The following is a 23,633-nucleotide window of genomic DNA, read 5'->3' as shown; positions in this document are numbered from 1 at the left end:
TCAGGGCTTCAAAATCCGAGCTTATTCTTGTGTTGCACTCTGCACTCTGCACTCTGCGCACCGGGACTGTGGTTTCATTCTACGGCTTCGAGATCGTCGGTGTGCTTGCTCAAGTGAATGAGTTGCTTTGGATAGGTAAGGAGGGGAAAGTACTGGGTCAATTGGAAGGATGAGCTCCCCACCTGTCACCCGGGCTCCCTCTCCAACTAACCGCCACATGACCTGGTGAAGGCAGGAGACTCAAGACTGTACACCTCACCGCCCTCAAAAGCAATCTTTGGAGGGAACGAATATTCTGCCACATGGCAGACCGGTCTTGGCGCGGTGAATGCATCAAAAAGACACCGGCCAGGGCTGATATACCCATGTACTCTGAGCTGTCAACAGATCAGATATAACTATTGGAGGCTACTGGGAGAACGTAGCAGACCCAAAAGAGGGGAGAAAGGGAATGGTGAGATTGCATCTGGTGAGAGGTGCCTATCTAAGCTACGAAGGTGGTGTACGTAGGCGCGCACCACGCTGGTGACACGCCTGACCACCAAGCTATCTCAACACCCCCTGGACCTCGATCCACCAATCTCACTCAAAACATGAAAAGTGATCATACAAATATATTAATAACGCCTTAATGTAGCTTTTTTGAGCTCAAAAAGGTGTTTAAACCCTTAGAATTAAGCTCGCTATAAAGGCTATTAAAAAACCGTTAAATAGCCGTTGAATCAGAGCTTTTTCATGCCCAAAAGATATAGGAACCTCTCGAATTAGACTCGCTATAGCGGCTTAGTAAAGCTATCTGCGGCCTACTCTGTAGTAGAGATTTTAACGAATTTGTATACCCCCCTAGAGACTTAGTCTCTAATATAATAGTATTTAACGTTAATATACTTCGTTCGTTAGTATAAATCATAGCTTTTAGTAAGATAAATAGCGCCTTAGTTATCCTCGTAGATTATAGTAGGAAGTTGTAAAAGGGACTCTATATCAAGTTCCTTAAGGAAAAGCTATAGCTATAATACCTCTTAGACAGCTAAAGATATAGCTATATACTTACTTTCTGTAGAGGAAAGAGTAACGTATATTTACTTTTTATAAGCCTAAGTAACTATACTATTCGTAAGCTTAAAAAGGAAGCCGGAGGTTAATATACTACTATCCGTATATTTACTAGCCTAATCTATATTAACGAATCCAAAGAGGGGGTCTAGTAAGTAGGAATATATAATAGTAAGCGTTTCAGAACCCTTAAGATATCGAAAGATATACTTTAATATAGTTATATACTTCGCGGAGGGGTTATACGTATATCTTATAAGCTTTATAACTACGAATATAATATCTAGTCGCGTATTAACTATTAGCTAAATAAGTAAGCCTACTATCTTACGGTAAGCTTTAACTTCCGCTAGAGTCGTAGTATCCTTATATAGTTATAGGATCTCCTTATTATAAAATAGCGTAGGGACTATATATATATCTTATAGGTTAAATTTCGCGAGGACTTTACGAATATAGGCGAGCTAAGAAAGTATAACTTTACTATCTATAGATTAAATAATATTAATCGTAAGGAATCGCGTAACGGTACTATTATTAGTAATATTAAAGGATTTTCGAATATAGTCCTTAAGCTATATAAGAGATATATCTAAAGGCGTAATAATTAGTATATTATTAATATATATAAGAAGGTAAAGCTTACGCTTTAAATATATAAAGACCGAATAATTAGCTTATAAACGACTAAACCTAAGAGCTATAAGAGCCCTATAAATAGTATTATACTATTCGCGAGGACTCTATTTTAGACCGTATAAGGTTTTTAAAAGGAGGCCGTATTTTCTAGGCTATTTAAAACTATTAGGAAGTTAAATATAGATTTCTTTAAGAAGCTCTATATTAAGAAACGCTATAATAAAGTTAATATAATATATCTACTAGCCGAAATACGTAGCGATTATATAGAATATTTTGAAGCTTAAAGCTTTAGCTATACTTATATAAATATCAAGATAATCGATTCCTTCGCGTTACTTAAACCCTTTTATAATAAGACGCGCTTTATAGGTCCTATCGTCCTTAATATAAAAGACCTATTAAAGCGGAAGAAGCGTCTTTTTAGTATCTTTAGTAGGAAGATTATATACGCGCTAAGTACCGTTTTTTAGCTACTTCTATATTTCCTTATCTACCGCTTTAATCTATTTAGTCTATTTATCCTTACTATAATTTTATATTATATCCTACTAGCTATCTAGTTTATATAGCGTTAACTAAGCTAAAGCTTAATATAAAAGCTTTAGAAGTAGTTATAAGTCTATAGTTATACTACGAATTAAAAAAGTAGCGTATTTAATATAATTAGCTAGAGCTATATTTAAATACTTAAGAAAACGTAAATATTCCTCTAACTCGATAGCCGCTTAAGTCTTCTTACGGACTTATAAGGAACGCCGAAGACCTATCTTAGGTATAGTTTAAGAACTACTCTCGATAGTTTCAGGATTAGCCTCGATAGTTTTAGAACTACCCTCTATAGTTTAAAGATTATCGTCGATATTTCTAGGACTACCCTCGACAGTTTCGGAACTATCCTCTATAGTTTAAGGGCTATCGTCGATATATTTATTCTATTTATAGGTGAATCTCTACTTAATCTATTTATAAAGCTTTTTAAGTTAGACTTCGTATTTAAATAAAGAAAGTAGTATATTAGACCGCTTAGATAATAGTAGATCTCCTATTAGAATATAAGAAGATAGAGTTACTAGTAGTACTAGCTTATTAGGACTATTAGCTAAATCTAGCTAAATTAGTTAATCGCTATTAGCCGGTAGGAAATCCGATAGTATATAATAGCGTTAATTAGCTATAGATTATATAGGAACTAACTTTAGCTTTATATCGAGATCGTATATAGGCTTAGATAGATCCTTCGTTATATTCTTATTAAAGACTATATTATAAGAGACTACGATCTTCTTTAAATAAATATTATAGAGTCGATATCTATTAGTACTATAGCCTACTAGTCTTACTTCGGCTATATATAGAGAAAGCTTATCTACCCTACGTTCCTTTAGAATTAGATACTAAGCCTAGTAGCTAAGTATATATAGATTTAAAATATCTAGCTTTTTACTATAGAAAGCTTTATATAGAGTTATATTAATAGTAGACTACTAGAGACGGTTTATTATATAATTAATATCTAAAAGTAGCTCGCCCTATAGATATTTAGGAAGCTAATTTTTAGCTAATATAGCGATTAGCGGCTTAATAAGCTAACGATTCCTAATCTCTGTAATACCGTTAAGCTAAGGTATATAGGAAGGAATAAGATCCTAAATAATACTATTTTCTTTATAAAAAGTAGCGATTTTAATATATTCTTATATATTATCGCCTAAAATTATCTTAACTTTATAGTTAAATTACGTTAAAAAATAGGTTACTAATATACAAATTTTATTAGTAATTTCGCTTTTCGCTTTTAATAGGAAGACCTAATAGAAGCGAGTAGTATTATCGGTAACTATTATAAAATAACGATTACCTCTAACGCCTACGATAGAGATAGGACCCTAAATATTAATATAAAGCTTCTACGCTAGTATAGTCTTAATACGCTTACTCCGTCTAAAAGATAAGGTATAGCCTTTACTAAGAATATAAGAAGGATAAGAGTACTTAATACTAGATCCCTTTTTAATATTAATTCCTTCGGTATATTTAGGTATACGCTTTATCTTCTGCTCGCCAGCGTAATAGACTCTACGATAAGCTAGGTCTATTAAAATAGGTTAAATCTTACCGATTTAAGAAGCTATAACAGAATCTATAGCGGGTATATAGCTACTACTAAATATATAGGATAGTTAAATAGATAGAGCTCTAAATATATTAATAAGGCTATTACTATTATAGGTACGAACCTAATATTAACTATTCTCTTACTTTACTATAACGATAAGCTCTTCCCCCCTATATAGGGAGCTATATATCTTATTAAATCGAGTCTTAATACTAGAATCCTTCGTAAGTTACTATAAGGAAATAAGATTTATATTAAAAGAAGGAATATACTAGACTCTAAGTAGCTTAAGCTTAGAAATATTATTTCTATTTAAAAAGTTTAGGATAATATTACTATATCCTTTAGTCTATACTTAATAACTATTTAGAAGCTTTATATCGGTAATAAGTAGCGTAAAATTAATAAAATTTATATAATAAGGTATTATATATACTAATATACTAGAGTCTACTATCTAAGTATACTATTCGTTATTATCTATTAATATAGCTATAATATTAATAGCTAATAAGCTTATTTCGGCGAAGCTCGTTAAAATCTTATTTTTAGATTTCTCCTTCGAATTTAAATCCTTTTTTAAATTAGAAGTACTAGCTATAGCTATATTAACTCCGTCTTAAGAGATACCCTTAGATTTAGGGTTAAAGAAGTACTACTTACTAATATAAGCTATTAAACGCCTATAGTAGATATAATAATACGATAGCTAATTATTATTATCCTAGTTATTTTAACTTTAGCTACGACCTCGTCCGGAGCCTCTACCGCGGCCTCTATCTCCTTAGCCTCTATCTCTATCTCTACCTCGATCGCTATTTTACGTAGATTTCGTATCTTTTAAGATAGAAATAGCTATAATCGCTATATTTACAGACTTTTTATTCGACTTATATTTAATAAATTTACCGAAAATATAGTTAAGTATACTATCCGGATTAGTTAGAGGTTTATATATATTTAAGAAACCTTTTACGCTTTAGTAGCCGTTAATTATAAGCTTAAAATAAGCTAGAGCCTATTTAGGTAGTAACGGGGTATTTAGAATAGCTAAATTCGTAAGATCTAAAGTAGCTTACTATTTAGTAATAAAATTATATAGATTACTACTAGTATATATAAGCTTAATTAAAGATAATAGCTTATAGCTTAAAGTAGTATAATTACTAGTACTATATATATTACTAATATAAAGGAAGATTTTATAAGAATCTTTATAATCGCGTATAAAGCTACGAGCTAAATCGCTAAGTATATAATAGATTAGGTATTTCGTAAGCGTATATTTCCGGCGAAACTAGTGAAATCGGTTATTTAGTTAAGTTATATTCTTATTAATCTATTTATTAAATTCCTCTTCGGTAGATTCTCGTCTAAGTTAAGCGAAAAGGACGTTTTAGATAGCTTCCTCTATAGGAGTATCACGAGGCTCTTAAATAGGGTATATTAGTTTACCTATAATAATAGACCATAGATCTTCGTCTAGGCTATCTATAATAAATTAAAGCCCCTATTTCTATTTCTCGAAGTTAGCTCTTCCCTTAAGTATAGGGACTAATTCGGCGAAGGTTTTAGCTACCTTATAAGCCTCGAGATCGGAAACTATATTAAATATATATAAATATATTAATCCTACTATAACGAAGTACCGCTATATAGGTAAGAAGCGTAAGAGCCGGAAGATATAAGGTCTATAATAACGAAGGTATATTATATAGTAAGCCTACTATAGCGAAGTACCGCTATATAGGTAAAGAGCGTTAGAGCTCTGAAAATAGCGTAGAAGCCGGAAGAAGGGACTTTAGCGATAATTCGATACGATAGCTTCGGTAGCCGTATTCGATACGTAGGGATCGTTAAGTCGTAAAGAGGTACAAAGTCTATACTCTATAGAAGACATAAAACGCGCCGAAAAACGATAGAAAAAGAGGTTATTATATAAGTTATACCTAGGCAGTAAGGAAATATAAATAACCTTACTTTTTGTGCGCTAAGTAGGGCTTATAACCTATTAGAGGCTATAGGGAGATCGTAGCAGACCCAAAAGAGGGGAGAAAGGAATATTAAGATTACATCTGGTAAGAGGTACCTATCTAAGCTATAAAGGTAGTATATATAGGCGCGCACCACGCTAGTAAGACGCGCTAAACCACCAAGCTATCTCAACAAATATATTAATCCTACTACGACGAAGTACCGCTACGTAGGTAATACCTACTACGGCGATATACCGCTACGTAGTTAAGGAGCGTAAGAGCCGGAAGGTATAAGGTCCACGATAACGAAGGTATATTATATAGTAGTCCTACTGCGGCGAAGTACCGCTACGTAGGTATACCTACTACGGCGATGTGCCGCTACGTAGGTAAAGAGCGTAAGAGCTCTGAAAATAGCGTAGAAGCCGGAAGGATTTTATATATTTTTGAATAGCGTTAAAGCCGAAGGAGGGACTTTAGCGACGATTCGATGCGTAGGGATCGTCAAGTTGTAAAGAGGTGCGAAGTCTATACTCTATAGAAGGCGCAAAACGCGCCGAAAAACGATGGAAAAAGAGGTTATTATACAAGTTGTGCCTAGGCAGTAAGGAAATGTGAATAACCTCACTTTTTGTGCGCTAAGCAGGGCTCATAATCTATTGGAGGCTACTGGGAGAACGTAGCAGACCCAAAAGAGGGGAGAAAGGGAATGGTGAGATTGCATCTGGTGAGAGGTGCCTATCTAAGCTACGAAGGTGGTGTGCGTGGGCGCGCACCACGCTGGTGACACGCCTGACCACCAAGCTATCTCAACAATAACAATCCCCCAGGAGGCGGCGACGGTGAAAAGTCGAATCTTGATTGAGGGTAGACGTTGTCCTAGCTTGATCCTACAGCGGATAGGGATGGGAGCACAGAGATGGGAATCAATATCCACACCGTCTACGAGGCTGATTGTTGCAAAGGTACACACATTCAAGCGTGTTGTCAGAAACACGGTACATGATGTCGGCATATGTAGTATGTACCGACCGGAACTTCAACATTGCACATGTCTGTTGATCATGGTGCGACCCTCGACTGTGAAAAAGTAGTCGTGCAACCAGATTGCACCTCAAAAGTCATGATACATGAACCATGCCCTTCCCCGCTTTTGGAGACTGGAGCATGGTAAAAACAATCACACCCACGCCGACCATCAACGTCCCCCCAGTGATATATGCAACCTCTCGACCGGCCCACCAGAAGAGGGTACAGAACAATAAAGGCCCCAAGGCTCGACCGACTTGACCCCAGCTACGCAGCTGGCCAAGCGCGGCGCCACGCTCCACTTCTTGAGCCTCCAAGCTGCCCAAACTGTTGATGCCCGTCACTACGGTCGCCGAAGTCACAGCGAGTAGTGCGCCGGCACTGTACAGACCCGTAATGGAGCTCGCACGCGCAAGGACAAAGAAGGAAATGGCACACGTGACCACTCCTGCTCTGACTACCACGAGTGGTGGCAGACGTCGAACGATGGTGCCCTGTAGGAGTGATGCTATCAATCCCATCATGGACAGAAGACGACCATTCAGGGCCGAGGGGCTGCTATGCTGGAGGCGCTCGCCGTAGGATGCGGCCGTCACAAAAGGGAGTGAGAATTCCAGCCCAGAAAAGGAGACCAAGAACAGGAAGTGAAGAAGTTTCAAGGTTGTCATGGAGTTTTGGGTGGTCCTGCGCCCCATTGCTGGTGACTGGGGACGCCCGTTGCTTATCGGCTTTGTCGTATCAATATAGGAAGTCGCTCCATTGACCTTGCTTGTCGATTTCGTCTCTCCCGGGGAGTCGGGTGATAGGGCAACTGGCACATCTCGAAGCCGAGGATGAGTCTCGGGTAGCGCAAAGTAAATGTACACAGTCTCCACCACGACAAGGAGCAACGACACTCCTGCCGCAACGGCGAATTTGTTCGAGGCGACCATTTCAATCGTGGCGAGAGCGGCACCGAGAATGGGCCCAAATGTGAATGCGATACTGAAACAGGCGCCCACGAGGGCCATTGCAGATCCACGCTGGGTCTCGTCACTGATGTCGGACACGATCGCATTGGCCAACTGGACGTTGCCCTCCGTCAATCCTCCAACGACGCGACTGGCAAGGAAGGTGCGAAAGTCAGTCGCACCTACCCAGAGTCCGACGCTGAGAATGTTACCCGCCATGGAGAATAGCATCGCGCGTCGACGGCCATAAATGTCGGACAATCTACCGATAAATGGCGCCGCGATTGCCTGGAGCAGAGAAAAGAGCGAGCCAAAGGCTCCACCGAGGAGGATGATGTCGTAACGGGAGTCGATGGGCCGCGAAAAGGCATTTTTATAAGCGTTCAGGTAGTGAAAGACGCTGTTGAGGAGGCTGGTGGGCGAATCATCCTTAGATCTGTAATACCCGAGTACCGATGGAAAGAGAGGGAGAATGAAGGTGAAAGAGATCTAATCCCACAGCCATTGTTTTGTCGTCAGCATGAACAGACCAAGCCACGGCGCGGATACACAGACTGCGCTCACGATAAAGGCAACGTACCAAGTCCAGAAGCAGTGAGATGAACAATGTCTTCAAGATCTTCTTTCGTTCGAGCGTGGATATTGATGGCTCTGACATATCGGACAATGCGAGAAGGTGCTTGCAAGGACGCAAAGCGGTGGTCGGACGCAGAGGATCCTTTCCGCCCTTATAGTTCGGTTGTAACGAGCATGGATAGACTGCCCAGTGCCCAGTGCCCAGTGCCCACACCCAATTTACTAGGTGCTTTCCGAGGCTATGCCCGCTTCTCCTGATTCCAACGCACTCGGCATAGGTCCAAAAGGGGATTAAATTGTTGTTCTGCGAACCGCATGCCAAATTGAGATGATCACCTCATGGGTTCCGTGGGTGTCAGTCAGGGGCCTATTTCGGCTGGACCGGAATCCAAAGTAGTAGTACAGTAATCTCTCGATCTTCTATGCTGTGTGGTGGTCCCGCTTCGTGGCTCGACTATCGCCCACTTGGGGCGGGATGGAGGTGCTATGGGGGGTAGTGGTGAACCTGGATAGTAGCTCGGTCCTGTGTCCCCCACTAGCCTCCCGCAACTTACAAGATGCTCTTGCTCCGAGTCAGGAAGGCCAATGGAACGAGTCAGATTTGGGATCCTATCACTCCGGCTTGATTTTGCGTCAGCTTAGGAACTCCCGGAATGGGACTTCCCTGCGAGGGTTGTCCAGCTTGTTCTTCCGATTGGGCATAGTCAAACGCCTGCAGGTGTTCCTGACCAGGGAAACAGGGACCGATCAGGCAGGATGTGTAAACGAAAACTTTCAAAGCTCTACAAGACGGGTTGGTGTATTTCGAGCGGTACCGTATTCAACCGGTATTGATGGAGGTGACCAAAGGGTGTTCTGTGGGTCAGAAGTGGATTGATAGATCCACGTACCCAATCGGGTGTGACTCGCTCCGCTCGAGCCAAAACCTAATCGACAGATTGTCTCTCAAGAACCAATCGCTTTCTACACTTTACCACAGCATCTCGAAGGTGCATTCCACAGGTCCCCGGATGCCCATTTGCGGCCTGCACAGGTCAAACCCCGAAGGAGGACCCCCCCCCCGCCCCACCCCCCCATGTTGAAGACGAGGATCATCACTCAATCAGTGGGAATTAAAATTTGGACATGCTCAACTTGTTTGCGACTTGACACCAGTCTGGAATGTCTGGGATGGAGTTTCCTCGCTTTGAGCCTCGCGCGCACTACTTTGAGATTTACCAGTTGCATAACGCTCACCCATAACTCGTCTCTGTGCTTTTGAATTCGACTGCAAGTGCCACGGAGTTGGAGGTACCCCGTCTGCGTCCCTTGAGTAGGACCAGTGACCAGTGATCAGTGACGTCATGCGGCGCGTGCCTAGCGCACTGCCGCACTCTCATCTCGATCAGTCACCCTTGTTTACCTATTTAGTAACCAGGTACTGATGGCCCATCGAGCAAATACTGTAACTTCCGGTTGGGACCTGTGACTGACAAAATACTCCACTCTGATCCAATCTCGAGTAAGCGAGACAAGTTGCTGCTGGTTTCTATTCTGCCAAGGAGACATGGCACTAGATCAGTGAACGTGGTGCGAATTAACTCAGTACGCTAGGTCATGACGTACATGATTTGCTTGGCGCTATCGCCCGCACGACCTCATGCTGCTCCTTAGTCCCCGAATCTTCAGGTTTCAAGGTTTCAATAGACTGGCTGTGCAGCGGCTTTTGCCTGTTGGGTACCACGTAGTCAAAGTCCAAGGTAACAACGTTGCCCGTCTGGTGGTATGAACCGTGGTCCGGAGAGATCCGTAGAGGATGGATCCACATACCTTCGCAGACCTCGCTGAGATTATGTGCATATACCTTCTTGCACAAGCGATCACGCTCATAGACCATACCCAAGAGAAGGACTTCTCCAGATACTGAACCAGCAGAGGTCGAGAGATGTCGATGTCACCTCCTGTTCACTTTTTTACGGGGTGGAAGAGATTCCACTATTGTTTGTTCTGGTGGCAATGTCAGCTGAATCGACTCGTTCACCCGGAGAATGGAACAATCCAAGACATGGACTGGGTCGAGCTTGGCATCATGAGATGAAGAAACAATGTCCAGCAATAACCTTGGGAGTTGTTTACGTATAAGATGGCTCGGCAACTTCTAGGTAATGTATGCGACAAGAATAGGCTCACTTGCCATAGGTATGGGACGTGTGGCACTGTCGAGAGATGTACGTTGGATGGAAGAACTGGAAGGAATTCTCTGAGCTGCACACCCCCAAAAAATAGAATGATTTAGAAGAATGCAGATGATGCTTCTGGCTTTGGTTTGGTGGAATCATGGAACGTTGGAGTGAACATGAAATCAAAGAGAGACAGAATCTTCGTGCCACAATCAGGCTACCTATCACTTTGAACTCACAACCATCCATGGCTGGGGTACGAATTTTGATACATAAAAACCTTTGCTTTTGACAGCGTTGAAGACTACACCAAGATTTGCAAGTCAAAGTCGACAGTCGATAGGGTGTAAAAAAGCTCTCAATTAAGTGGTGCCCCTTGGGAAGGGGGTTATAATAGAATGGTAAATAATTTGACAACGTGGGCCTCGTTGACTTGTCAAAGGTGGAATCAAGTCCGAGTAGCTTTTTCAAGCTCATCGACACATTAGTATAGACACTCCCAGTACGCAAGATTTACAGAGCGAAAGCTGCGACGATAGCAGCGGCTACACCAGTGAGCCCGGGAGCAACAATGGCAGCGGCGTTGAAGGAAGCACTTGCGGATGGGCTCGCAGTGCCGGTCATGGAACCAGACATGGTAGGAGTTGCGGATCCAGACATGGAAGCGTTGCGACCCTCACCCATGGCAAGAGTGGCATTGGCAACAGCGGGCTGGGGAACCATCTCGTAAGCCGAGCAAGTGGCATTATCGGCCAAGGGGCAGGACTGGTCAGTGCAGATACTCTGCCACTGAGGGCCCTGGGCCTTGATGACGGTCTTCTCGGGTTCGCAGCGGTAGTTGAAGAGGGAGCCGAGGGCCTGGCCAACGGCCATGATGTCCGACTCGGCAACTCCGAAGGAGGCAGCAGACAGGGCAACTTGCTCGATGAAGTAACCCATCTGATAAGGGTCGAGCACCATGTACCTGAGAGAAGGTGTGAGCTTGGAGGACAAGGTAAATACCGTCAAGTCCTGCCGGATAACTTACTTGTGAACCTTGTACATGCTGGCATCGCCAGAGTATTCAGGGAAACCCTTCATACCATATTGGGAGCAGCCGAGAAGGCTCCCAAAGAACTCATACAAGTGGGTCATCAGGAAACTGTATTCTTCAGTCAGTGTCACTGTCCACGGTCCCCGTCTTTGACATGGGTGGGACATTCTGCGGCGACAAGGATTATCACGCACTATTGGTTCGACTTCATGTCGTCGGCAGGCATGTTCTTCATCAGAGGAGCCGCACCACCGCCATCGAGGAAGTTTCGAGCAACGGCCTTTCCGTTATCGTTGGTCGAGGCCAGACCACCGTTGAAGTAGGGAACCAAGTTGACCTTGGTGCCATTGTAGGTGCCGTTAGGGTTCAGGATACCGGGCACGCTGACGCCAACGTTGGGCTGAGTGTAGTTTCCAATCACCGCAGTGTTGACGACGAGGGTCAAAAGAGTGTATTGGTTGGTGGCATTGTTCTCCTTCAACAGCGCGGTGGTGTAGTAGTCGCAGATGGATGTGTTGGACGGACGCTGGGCGAGAGCGGAGCCGGCAGCGGCAGCCGCCAGGATGGCAGAGGTGAATCGCATCGTTCCAAGTTGATCGAAGGACCGAGTAGACGGGGAGCAGGGGTGAGTCAGGAAATATTTGGGATTAATTCTACTGAAGAGATTGGGACATTTGTCTGACTTAAGTACTTCGCGACAAACGGAATCTCGATGAGGGTGTTGGTGGATACCCAACTCGGTCAGTTCCTCCTCGGCTCCCGTTAATAATGAAAATTGGAAACTTCCAAAAATGAAGTTACAGTAGTTGCTCCACAAAAGACTTTGAGGTCATTACTATATTGGGAAAGTCATTGAGATGGCTATCTGGACCATGTACCGTGCATTGGGGAAGCAGCGACCGAGACGGACTGAATTGAAGTAGACCTGGTAAAATACCGTAACCAGGCTAACGATATACTTGGCCATACCAGCCGATACCGAGTGGGGCCCCGCCAAGCTCCTCACAGTTTCCACGCTGACTGAGCCCTTTGGACCCCGGGGTTCATCAACTTCAGGAACCATTCATCCGCCGCCAATGGAGCAGGGCTCGGTCGTGAAGCCTACCTGGACTGGAACGGTCATGGTGGTGCTGCCCCGTAGCCGAAGCCCCGAGCCCCATCTCTGCATCGCGGGACTAAGCTACTGCCAATGAGATCGCATCGATTAAATGCTCGATCGCGCGATCCTCAGGAAGCGTAGCGTCATGCCGTACCTGGCTATTGATTGTCCAGTGGTCCACTATTTGGCATCATCAATGAAGTGCAAATCTCCAGGGTCATTTCCCCAGAGAACGCAGAGAGGCTGTGCCCTGGCCTTGCAGCACACGAATACGACGACTCGTCGTTGGTCCAGCCCCAATCTTCCGCTTTTGCCTCGCTACCGTACTAGTATACATCCGGAACGATCCAGACTGAGCGTCAATGAATTGGAGGTCTTCGATTCGAATATCAATGTGGCTTACCAATTGCTGACGACTCATCACCAAGCTTCCGATTCCTCCATCGCCATCTAGATCTTCCTGACTACAGTACTGACAAGTGACTACTCTACAAGTGTACAGTGTGCACTGTACAGTGTACACGACCATACGCTCGTTGCCCCGGAAATCGATCATGACCTCCTTAGGTTCGGCAGCGAAAAGCATACCCATCATTATTGTTCTTGCAGGACCCACATAATACCCGAGTCTGAAGCGCATCCTTTCCTATCAGGGTCAATGGACTATTCAATGCTCTGTGATTCTGACCCAATCGCTTTGGAGAGATTACGAGCACATGGAGCCTGTCATAGAGAAACGGGTTCAGGTCAACGGCAAGAACAAGGGGTTCAGGTCATTGAGACGACTCATCATCACAGGGACAACAATCTCAGGAAAGGATTTTCTCTGCAAACATGGTCGTACAGTTGTTTTGGGTCAGTGCTGGCCCGACTGAGTTTACATGATGGTATCGAATTTACTGACGCCTGCATTTCCCGTCGAGAAACAACTTCACGCATTGGCCGAGCCGGGCCATTCCAAGCACAGGTAATGGACCCAATGGACCCCTTGACCTCCTTGACATACTAGGCAAGTAGGCATAGGTGTAGGTTTTCAGGGTAAGTGCATAGGAAAAGGTCCAAGCGCAGACACCTAATAAAGGCATACGCGAACTGTGTAAAATGATCAAGTCATATCCCTTCTAGGACCGGCCGTTTGATCAAAACAGCGGTTTCCTCGCTCTCGAAAATAATGGTCACTTATGGAACATTTTGCCCGATTCAGAGCAAATGCCGGGCGACAGACTACCACTATGTGACATTACGAATAGTGTTGGTAAGGTAGCAGTTGAAAATCAGCTGAACGGAACGCACTGGATCGGTGTCCTTGTAGTAAGTACTGTACTGTACGTGCCCGCAGATCCGGACCATCCGGAGACCCTTCCAAGCCAGCTCATCGCCAGCCTGTGCATGGGGAAGGCCGCTCACTGTGCCGTGAACACTACATATCGATATGACTGGTCCCTCGGCCGTCGTGGCTTACTCTGGCCAAGACTTTAAGCTCAGACCGTCGTCAGATTTCCCAGGCGCGAGCCTCGAAAGGCAATCGGGGGCAGCGCCTCGATGTACTGACCCTGAACCAACGCCAGGCTTGATCACAGTGAGATCCCTTAATAGGGATTGATTTGGCGCCTCCCCTTGGTGTGTTGCAAGTTGCAAATCGGTCAGCCAAATATATGCGGGACTGCTCCTGTTAACGTTGTCAGGCCCGGTTGCCTGCTCTTGATGCGTCAGGTGAAGGACGTACCTACAGTTGAGTCCACACCCCACAGAACTTCGCATTGACCCGTACATAGCCACGATACTAGGTCCAGTAAGCTGATTGGAAATTCCAGACAAGGGATCAATGACAAATAAAGTCGTACAGTGCGTTGTCGATCGATACTCTCCGGAGGCATGTCCGTTGAGGTGCCAATTCGATAAGATTAGAACTTACAGCAGGTAGTCGCGGATGTGCTTCGGTACGCTTTACAGCGCACAGTGCATTAGCTGTCCATGCATGAATATGCTTCGGCTAACCCATAAGGAACGGAGAGTTCTGCAAGTCATGTTGTATGTACTGTGTGTGTACTATGTAATACATTTATTAGGGAGCTACCGAAAACGTAGCACTGATCAAAAGAGGGGAGAAAGGGATGGTAAGATTGTATCTAGTAAGAGGTACTATCTAAACTACTGGTGGTGGTGTGCGTAGGCGTGTACCACGCTGGTGTGACGCGCTGGACCACTAAGCTATCTCAACAACAGTAGTTACTGACTAGTGACTACTACTATGGTGATATGTAAGATAGAGAAGGCCAATTGTGAACCTTAAGCACAAGCCGGGCTCGTCAACACTACTCACTAGCCACACCCCACAGCCACACTTCAACCTCCCGGGACCCCCGCCGTGGGGCCAGAGTGAACCCCACGTGCTCCGTGTGTGTTCAGGTCACTGTTGACTCTTGAGTCGTTGGCAGCCCGTTAATGACAAGGGATCAAAGCCAGACTCCAAAACCCCCATCGGCATCCAGGCCAGAGAGAGAACCCCCTCTTATCATGGCTCCCTCACGCCAGCTTCTTCCATTACTCAGCTCACTCGGTAGCTTCCGATGGACGCTTATCCGCACCTTGCGCAGCGACAACCCCCTTGACCTGAACGGGGAGTTGCGCGGCACAGCGACCTTTACCCTGTTGCCCGCGACCACCGAGCGCGATTGGCTCTACAGCGAAGAAGGCGAGATCCCTTCGGCAGTCACGGGAGGCGCTGCGCTACCGGGTCTGCGATGGACGAAAAAGTACATCTGGCGAGAGTCGGTAGATGCAGGGCGAATCAGTGTCTGGTTCGTCAAGGTTACGCCGGGACCCGAGGAGGCGGATTACCTTTTTCACAACTTTGATTTTCCAAACGATATACGCCAGGGGAATAACTCCAATCAACCGGATGGTCCACTCGCAGAGGACTTGGGTCAAAGCACGCTGGATGAAGGGAATAAGGATGACGAGGAGTTGGTCACTCCTCCCACTCCACCCAACAGCGCACTCGACGACACTGAGACTACAGTCTTGACAGCTCAGGGCAATCATCTTTGTATCAATGATATGTATCGCACGGCGTATGCCTTTCGGATTCTATCGAAAACGGGCGAGGTAGTGAGCTGGGCCAGCCGTCATGTGGTCAAGGGTCCCAAAAAGAATCAGGACATTGTCAATCGATACGAAAGAGCTTGAGTGAGATAGGGGTGGACTCACTTGCGCTTGAAATCATGCCTGGGCTCTACTCAACGGTCGATCAGACGTCCAACTCGGAGCTCAATTCACTCCTCCAACGCCCGGATGCGATCGAGGAACCACCAGCTTTGGCTTGGTTACAGCGACATTGGGCTCGATACGGCCGGTGCAAGCTCCTGACTCTGGAACAATGATTCGCATACGTCCTTACGATCCACAGATTCTAATCACCACCTGAACGTATCCCATTGACATGATCGACCTGCTACCTGTCAATCCTCACAGCGTGTACATAAAGTCAGGTCGTTTATCGCCCAACAGTTCAACTTGACTGGGATCCAAGCCCTCAATCCAGGAGTCTCGCTCACCGCGACGACGCTTTGAGTTCTCCCGCCGCAACAGCCAGTATTGCAACACCGATCCACCAAAAAGGAACAGCACCAAGTAACCCAGGACCACCCCATGCCCTGGATAGAAACGAGGCTTGTCCTTGTCGCGATAAATGTTGGAGGATACGATCCCGTTCAAGTTACCCCAACCAATGATGAAGCCCAGGGAGACACCGCGCTTGTACACACCTGCAATTGCGAGTCCCCATGTCAGCTGCCGCACACGACAAAACTTCGCACAATGTCAGGTCCCTGTGGATTGAGCTGTTCCCATACCTTCAATGTTGTTACTGGCCCAGGAAATGGTGTTCGAAATGGCCGGATATATACCCATGGCGCCAAAAAAGACACCTGCATACCGCGCCCCGGCAGATTCGCATCCCAGGAGCATGCAGAACCCCAGAATACCGAGCAATGAGGTTGCAATGTTGCACAGTCCACGTTGACGTGTGCGATCCGCAACGAACCCAGTCAGGATGGTGACAATGGCGGCTGCGGCATAGGGTGGTACGCTGAGCAATTGAGCACGGATTGAACTATAGCCTGTGAGATGATAGCCCCGGTTAGCAGATTAGAAAATACTCTACGTCTTTCCCAATTGCACCTATTTCGTACCCTGGACAATGGTCAGCATATGAAACATTCTCGTTAGTCCAGTCAACGAATGAACACTCACTAATTCGTTGATAATCGTCGGCACAAACAATGAGAATGCGTACAGCGACCCATCTGCCCCCATATATATAATTGCGCCAAGCCAAGTTTTCCAGTCCTTCACGCTGGCCCAAAAGTACGACATTTTGAACTCTTCATGTTCCGCGCTCGACTGTTGGTCTGCTGCCAGTCGGCGCAGCACCCGAGCACGATCATCCGGTGACAGGAACGTCGCCTCATTAGGGAAATCATACACCATCCAAAAAGAGACCACTCCAACCACAATGGTTAGAAGACCCTCGAGAATGAAAATCCACGCCCATCCTGGTTTCCCTCCAATGCCGTCCATCTTGGCAATAGCGGCTGCGAGTAGACCCCCGAATGATCCAGCCAATGCGGCTGCTGAAAAGAAAATGGCCATTCGGACGCCAAATTCAGATCGACGGTACCAGCAGGAGAGGAAATAACCAACTCCCGGGAACAAACCGGCCTCGCTGAGTCCAAGGAACCATCTGACTGCCATCAGACCCGAGTAGTTCTTGACGAGTCCCATGCAAGTCATGCATATACCCTATCGCAATCGCTTCGTCAGTGTTATGCAAAGCGTAGTTGGTCCAGCTTTCAATTCATCGGCCCTTGAGAAGAAGACCAAACCACATACCCATGCGAGCATGATGCTCGGGATGAAAATACTCGGCCGTAAGCGCTTCAGCAGGATATTGGTCAGCGGCTCAAAGACCGAATAAGAGACGAAAAAGATCGTCAAGGTTGCGTTATATTGATCGGGAGACAGTCCCAGATCCTTGGCCAGGCCGTCAATCTTGGCATTACCGATGTTGGTCCTATGGTAGACAAGACATGAATGTTGTGCCATTTGATGCGAAGATGAAAGGCACTTCAGGCTCTACTTACCGATCAAGGAAGGAGATCAAGTATAGCAGGCTCAGCCAAGGGACAAGACGGAGGTCGAGTTTCCAGAGAAGCTTGCGGTCCTACATGGCATATTATATCAGATTTTTGATCCAGTGCTGCCACATGGTTTCTAGCCAGAGTGGAAGGCCTTGTCCTCTTGCAACAAGACATACAATAGCCGCCCGTTCCTCGTCATTCAACCCTGCATCAGGGTTATCAATTCCAGCAAGTTTCTTCGGCAGTGGATGGCTGACATGCCGTTCGCTGTCTGCGAGACTGACTGCCTCCGGCTTTTCCTCCATAATGAATACGAGAGGGGGCTTCAAGTCGCAAAAGCAGACGAAAGTCTCGTTATGTCTGAAAATGCGCACGGGAAATCGATACTCCCAGGAACCGAGCCAGCTCTCTTTGTGAAGTTAGTACAGAAAAGGTGAATTATTCCTGTGATCAGCCAACTGATCGTCGAATTCCCTGTTGTTCTAGAAACCCATGCAACAACAAGCTGATCAATTTGGAACTCCAAGCACACACGTTGCACCTACAGTGAAAAAAAGAGACTTTCACCAAGGGTTGCATAAGCTAGATTGAGGAGAGTGGGTGGAGAGGGAGACGGAATCCTTGCACGATATGTGCGACATAAAAGGCTTGTCGCGCCATCTCACCTTGATTTGTCAGATGCGGGCAACGTGTGACGTCTCTCCACACAAACTGCCTTCCTTGAACTCCTATGAGGGGGTAAGGAAGCAAGGGTAAGGGGCCATTATCACTATGAGCCGCCGCCACCCCCCCCTCCCAGATGGAAGCGATCGGCATCGCAGACTGCGGACTGGAGAGAGGATCAGCGACCAGCGCGGGGAAATACCGAGACCGGAGTCCCAACTTCCCCGTTTAACAGTGGTTGGATTGGTTAGGTTGGGCTGCACAGGAGAAGTACATGTCCATGGGCTAGCACTATGGCAACTCAACCCCGAGTCGAGCACGAACATCCTCCCGCGGGCGTGTTACCTGTGTACTGTCGGGAGTTTTTGACGGCAAATGTGCACTGTTGCACCGGGCTTTCTGAATGATTGACAGTCTTCACACTGCGATCTAGAAAGAGTTGGCGACGGGGTTCTCTCAATCACTGGCCCGTGCTGCCGTATTCGGAAACTTGGGGTTCGATCTTGGAAACGTGGATACGAATAGTAGCTTATCTGATCCTCGGTGAATGCGTTCCAGGTTCAAGAAAGGACGGACGACCAATGGTCCAATGAAGGAGCCTGTTCACCCAGGTCATTCATCGATTAAGCTAGGGTTAGATTTTATCCGGGAGCATTTTGACACGTCATTATTGATATGGAAATCAAAGCAAGCGAGCAACAACCATGCATCTGGCAGATCGCATAGGATGGCTGAGTGATGATATGACTTCGACGGGAGGTCAAAGAGGGCTCCCATCTCATATGATGACAACAGGATGTTTCTGTCATTTCCAAGTCACTTCTTCTTGTGAGGTTGAGCACGATCGTCAACATTGGATGAATGATTACATATCGTTCGTCTGGAACGAAAATGAGATGGTTTGACAAGGACGCTTCAATTGGTTTGTCTAGACTGATAGGCAAAGCAGCCAAAATCGAGTTCAATACATTGACAGCTCGAGACAATCCCAATCGCCAGATCTCACACAGATCACATCATCCCCGATTCAAATCCTTTCTCCCACCACCCCTTAACCAGAGACCTGGACGGAGGCGTGACCATTGCCGTTGAAAGCCTCAACCGCCATGACCTGGTAGTTGAAGTTGCTGTTACCGAACCCGTGCTGGGCCCAGAAGTTGAAGTGGTTGTTGACCGTGACCGTTCCAGAAGAGCGCTTGTTCTGACGGACGGAGAAGTACTGGGTGAAGGTGCTGGTGCCAGTGATGGAAGGTTGGTTGTAGCGGGTGTCGGTGCAAACCTGGTAGGTACCTCCGTCGGAGGTCAGGGTGCCTAGGCTCTGAGCCTGACTGCAGGGGTTGTAGGTACCGTAGTTCTCAACAACATAGTACTCGGCCTGTGGGGAGTTGATCCAGCCATACACGGCGAGGTACGAGCCAGAGTTGGCAGCAGAGTAGGTGGCGGAATAGGTGATGGGTCTAGATCGGTCAGTTGGACTTCTTGACGCAGTATTGATGAAGGGACGAAGGACAATGTATTCAGCATAAGGAACCAGATAGCTGGATTGACCCATCTTCCTGGTTGGGGGGGGGGGGTCACTTACTCCTTAGACCCAGTGCGCCAACCCAGACCAACGACAAAGTCACCGTTGACACCTTGATCCCAGTACATGGAGAATTGACCAGCGCCCTCGTTGTAGCTGAAGGCACCCAGGTTGCTATTGTAGTTCTGAACATAGTCGATACCATTGCGGCGCGCCACGAGCTTGTGCTCACTGGAGGGGGCGGCGACAGCCGCGGCCAAAAGGCCGGCCATGGTCGCGAAAACCTTCATGGCGATTGAACAAGATGGAGAATTGATGATTTTGAAAGAAGCTCACGATGTGCTGTTGAGAAGAAGAAATGCTCACTCACGGCTGTACATCTGGACTTTATAGCCCATCGACCGAGAATTTATCCGTTTTTCCCCCTCCCCATCATGAGGCCGGTCGTGACGGTTGGTGGCTAAACGCAGTACTGGCTTGACATTTGCCCCCCACCGAGTCTGAGGTATGTCGGGAGCTCTCAGTCTCCATGCTCATTAGACCAACGACAGGCAGTTCGTGAAATTGGCTAAAAAAAAGGTGGTGGGTTGTATGATTGATGGCTAAACCGCGTGCAAATGGCTAAAATGGGTCTGCGACGTTGGCTAAATTGGTTCCAGCGAGTCAAAAAGGGTGGAGGTGGAGAAAGAAGAATGGATTCTTCACGGGTTCCCCCGCAAAAGCCTACTTGGCGGGCTTGAAGAATGCCGGTAGACCACCTGAAGAAGGGCTTTCTCCGCATTTGGGGCAGAATGGCTGCCACAGCACACTGTCACCGCCGTGACCAAACGGTGGTCACCATGAGCTGTGACCAGGAAACCATCACTCTTTCTGGAAATGATCATCGACGTCTTCTGAATCCTTTGGTCTGCAATAGTCTCCACCAGACCCCGGAAGTATTGGCAGGATAAATGGAGATGATGTTGTTCGCCCTGGAACAGCCGTCTCCAAGATCACACATGCGCGATCTTCCGAAGCATTAGGGAGCACTGACTGGCCAGACACTGGTATGCTATGCATACTTTGCATAATGGACGATGACACCATGAATCTCGCCTTCTAGGATTACGTTTCCAGTCTGGCTGTTCGCTTACCATCCCAGACGGTAGGGTGGACTTCGCTGATGTGCCCTGGATGCAACAAGAATCGTTCCATTCTGCCATCACTTCTGATCTTGAAAGTCAGCTTCTTCGCTCATGTTCAAAAGAGACTCCCTCCACCTGGTGGACCTCCGTGCCATGAACCGGGCTGCCCGCCAGGTTGGAATAGAGCGATCGGGAGCACCGCCCTCACCGTGTCAAGCATGCGCAGCCGGTCTATTGAGATTGTTTGACTATTCCCCCCCCTCCCCCCGGGGAACATGTTCAATATTATCCACCTTGTCAAAAGGAATGGACACGTGCAGGCGCACACGACGGAACCTTGACCTGCCATTTCTCCCTGGGTCAGGCTTCACTTGCGAGTGTGGACTCGTCGAGGCCTCGACTTCGCGGCCACACACGCTGACCTCGTTTCAGGGAGACGCCGAGGCGGGTGGAGAAAACTGCCAAGCGCTGCGAGTCAGACTCGGCGGGGCGGCCAACTCAATTAATGCCCTCGAAAACATTCAAGTCCGGTCGAGGGCATGGACGATTCGGGGCGCCTGGAACTATTACAAAAACACTTGCAACCCGCAGAGGGAAAGGCATGGACCGATGGGAAACCCGCTCTCATGTCACGTGAACCGTGGGCACTACGAAGTCAAAGTATTGTCGCCGTGGTCTGTGGTCATCTGGGGCTGCAACTCATAACCCACAGACAAAAAAGGGTCGTGGCCCGTGGGTGGGTCGAATGTCGGAGATGATGGAGGCTACTGATAAACCCGACAACACGCAAACCTTGCTGATCGTTGACCGACCCATCGATAGGTTAATGAACAGCGAGGAGCTGTTAAAAGCTCAGAGATACCCTCTGAGTTTTTTTCACCAGCAGAATCGAGAAGCTGTCAGCCAGTTCTGTGGCTCCTCTGTTTATCAATCCCTGCAACGACATGACCTCCAAAAGGCCAAGGCGCGACTTCTGCAGTTTAGGGTTAGTGTCGCGAGGTTGAGGCTCGCAGGTGCCAAGGAGCCTCGACGCCGTATCGTTGACCAAATCCGCTATGCCCGGTCCGATCTTTCGAATTCGGCCCCCAAAGCTGAAAGCCCCATTTCTAAGATGGGCCTAGGGGGCGTCGTCGCTGACATGAGGGACTGTCCATGGATGAAAAACTGTTTTGCCTTTCTCTCTCTCCTCTCTCTCCCTTGCTGAAGCTCATTCTGTAACCCCAAAAAAATTCCCGAACTCTTGCCAATCCTTCGCAAGAGTTCGCGCGGTGCCAACCACGCGACGATATCAATCATGTCTCCTAAACGGCCACCCATCTTTGGAGTCTTCCTACTCTTGATACAAACGCCATCCAGCGTTGCCTTCAGAACGTGCTATGCTCCAGATGGCACAGTCGCAGACTCGCGCTTCCTACCATGTGTTGGCTTCGATGGCATTGAGTCCATGTGTTGTCGAATGAACAGCACCAACCCTGATATGTGTCAAAGTAATGGACTTTGCTATTGGCCAGACCGGAACACCTATTATCGAAACTATTGCACAGACGAGACCTGGAAAAGTTCTAATTGTCTCCCCAAAGACCTGTGTGATAGCTCTGTAAGCGACCACCTTGGACTTGATCTTGAGAAAATACCATCATTTCACTGCATCTTTTCTTCTCGTGATCGAAACAAGAGACCCTGGTGCCTCACCACCGAGGCGCTGTCATTGACATATACAAATTGACTAACGAGATTACTCAACCAGAATGGCGGCGACTCCAGTGTCGGCTCTCAAATCATCCTGTGTCCCAGTGACTCGGGCACCAAGTACTGCTGCGGAACATCCACCAGCTGCTGCGATAAGGCATTTACCCTCAAACCCAGTCTCATCAATCTCGGCACAACAGTGACCGCGACTGAGACCAAGACCATGGCCGCTACTGCTGGTGCTGCGACCACAGCTACAGATGCAGCATCTAGTGAGACAGCCGCTTCATCGCCATTGTCTTCCTCTCCTTCCTCTTCCACCACCTCCTCTTCCTCTTCTTCATCGCCATCATCAAACAAAATTGCCATTGGGGTTGGTGTGGGTGTTCCTTTGGGCATTTTGGCATTTGCAATGCTCGGAGCGGGATACTGGTGGGGCCGGCGAAAGGGCCGAACAGAACAGAGCGCCCAGGATCTCAAGGGACCACAGGTGATATATCGTGAAGCTGATTCCCATCCTGTTCATGAGCTCGGATCCACGGGCCGGTCAGAGCTGTCAGTCTACAAGAATCCAACCCAGTAGCGTTTCCTGAGGGATAAATGCGAACCTGATTTGACGGAGTTTGTGTGACGTTCTCAAATGTAACATAGTATAGAAAGATATTGCAGTTCTGAACAGGACATCTCCAGGTATATTCCCGTCAAGCAGGTCCCATCCGGTCATATAAACGCATTAGGGTCACCTTCTTCCAGTATCCCAGGATTTGGTCTAAGATCACCAGTGCCCGAATAGAAACTCCGACTCGTATTAGGTTACTGGGCAAGAAATAGAAGAGCAATGGTTCAATCCCGGCCCGT

The 23,633-nt window shown here is 46.8% G+C and overlaps 6 protein-coding genes across 6 annotated transcripts; 2 read left to right on the top strand and 4 right to left on the bottom strand.

Moving 5' to 3' along the window:
* Nucleotides 1-6,911: 6,911 nt before the first annotated feature.
* On the bottom strand, nucleotides 6,912-8,427 carry N7539_002238 (uncharacterized protein; the record flags this gene model as incomplete). The annotated part of the gene is made up of 2 exons (XM_056931841.1): nucleotides 6,912-8,258; nucleotides 8,350-8,427. 2 exons carry the CDS (start codon nucleotides 8,425-8,427, stop codon nucleotides 6,912-6,914), a joined length of 1,425 nt encoding a protein of 474 aa, XP_056793872.1.
* Nucleotides 8,428-11,017: 2,590 nt separating this feature from the next.
* On the bottom strand, nucleotides 11,018-12,120 carry N7539_002237 (uncharacterized protein; the record flags this gene model as incomplete). The annotated part of the gene is made up of 3 exons (XM_056931840.1): nucleotides 11,018-11,468; nucleotides 11,532-11,645; nucleotides 11,732-12,120. 3 exons carry the CDS (start codon nucleotides 12,118-12,120, stop codon nucleotides 11,018-11,020), a joined length of 954 nt encoding a protein of 317 aa, XP_056793871.1.
* A 3,033-nt stretch (nucleotides 12,121-15,153) lies between these two features.
* N7539_002236 (uncharacterized protein) lies at nucleotides 15,154-15,825 on the top strand (the record flags this gene model as incomplete). The annotated part of the gene is made up of 1 exon (XM_056931839.1): nucleotides 15,154-15,825. The coding sequence occupies one exon, from the start codon at nucleotides 15,154-15,156 to the stop codon at nucleotides 15,823-15,825; it is 672 nt and encodes a 223-aa protein (XP_056793870.1).
* Nucleotides 15,826-16,104: 279 nt separating this feature from the next.
* N7539_002235 (allantoate permease family MFS transporter) lies at nucleotides 16,105-18,082 on the bottom strand (the record flags this gene model as incomplete). The annotated part of the gene is made up of 6 exons (XM_056931838.1): nucleotides 16,105-16,403; nucleotides 16,491-16,757; nucleotides 16,830-17,439; nucleotides 17,530-17,710; nucleotides 17,781-17,860; nucleotides 17,954-18,082. 6 exons carry the CDS (start codon nucleotides 18,080-18,082, stop codon nucleotides 16,105-16,107), a joined length of 1,566 nt encoding a protein of 521 aa, XP_056793869.1.
* A 1,409-nt stretch (nucleotides 18,083-19,491) lies between these two features.
* Nucleotides 19,492-20,252, bottom strand: N7539_002234 (glycoside hydrolase family 11 protein; the record flags this gene model as incomplete). The annotated part of the gene is made up of 2 exons (XM_056931837.1): nucleotides 19,492-19,897; nucleotides 20,023-20,252. 2 exons carry the CDS (start codon nucleotides 20,250-20,252, stop codon nucleotides 19,492-19,494), a joined length of 636 nt encoding a protein of 211 aa, XP_056793868.1.
* A 1,591-nt stretch (nucleotides 20,253-21,843) lies between these two features.
* Nucleotides 21,844-23,358, top strand: N7539_002233 (uncharacterized protein; the record flags this gene model as incomplete). The annotated part of the gene is made up of 3 exons (XM_056931836.1): nucleotides 21,844-22,148; nucleotides 22,347-22,683; nucleotides 22,834-23,358. 3 exons carry the CDS (start codon nucleotides 21,844-21,846, stop codon nucleotides 23,356-23,358), a joined length of 1,167 nt encoding a protein of 388 aa, XP_056793867.1.
* Between the last annotated feature and the right edge of the window lie 275 nt (nucleotides 23,359-23,633).

This window comes from Penicillium diatomitis (genome assembly GCF_028827545.1).
Source record: "Penicillium diatomitis strain IBT 30728 chromosome Unknown utg000002l_segment0_segment0, whole genome shotgun sequence".
Classification (NCBI taxonomy): Eukaryota; Fungi; Ascomycota; class Eurotiomycetes; order Eurotiales; family Aspergillaceae; genus Penicillium; species Penicillium diatomitis.
Note: the sequence above shows the minus strand (reverse complement) of the source record. Positions and strands in the feature narration are given on the sequence as shown.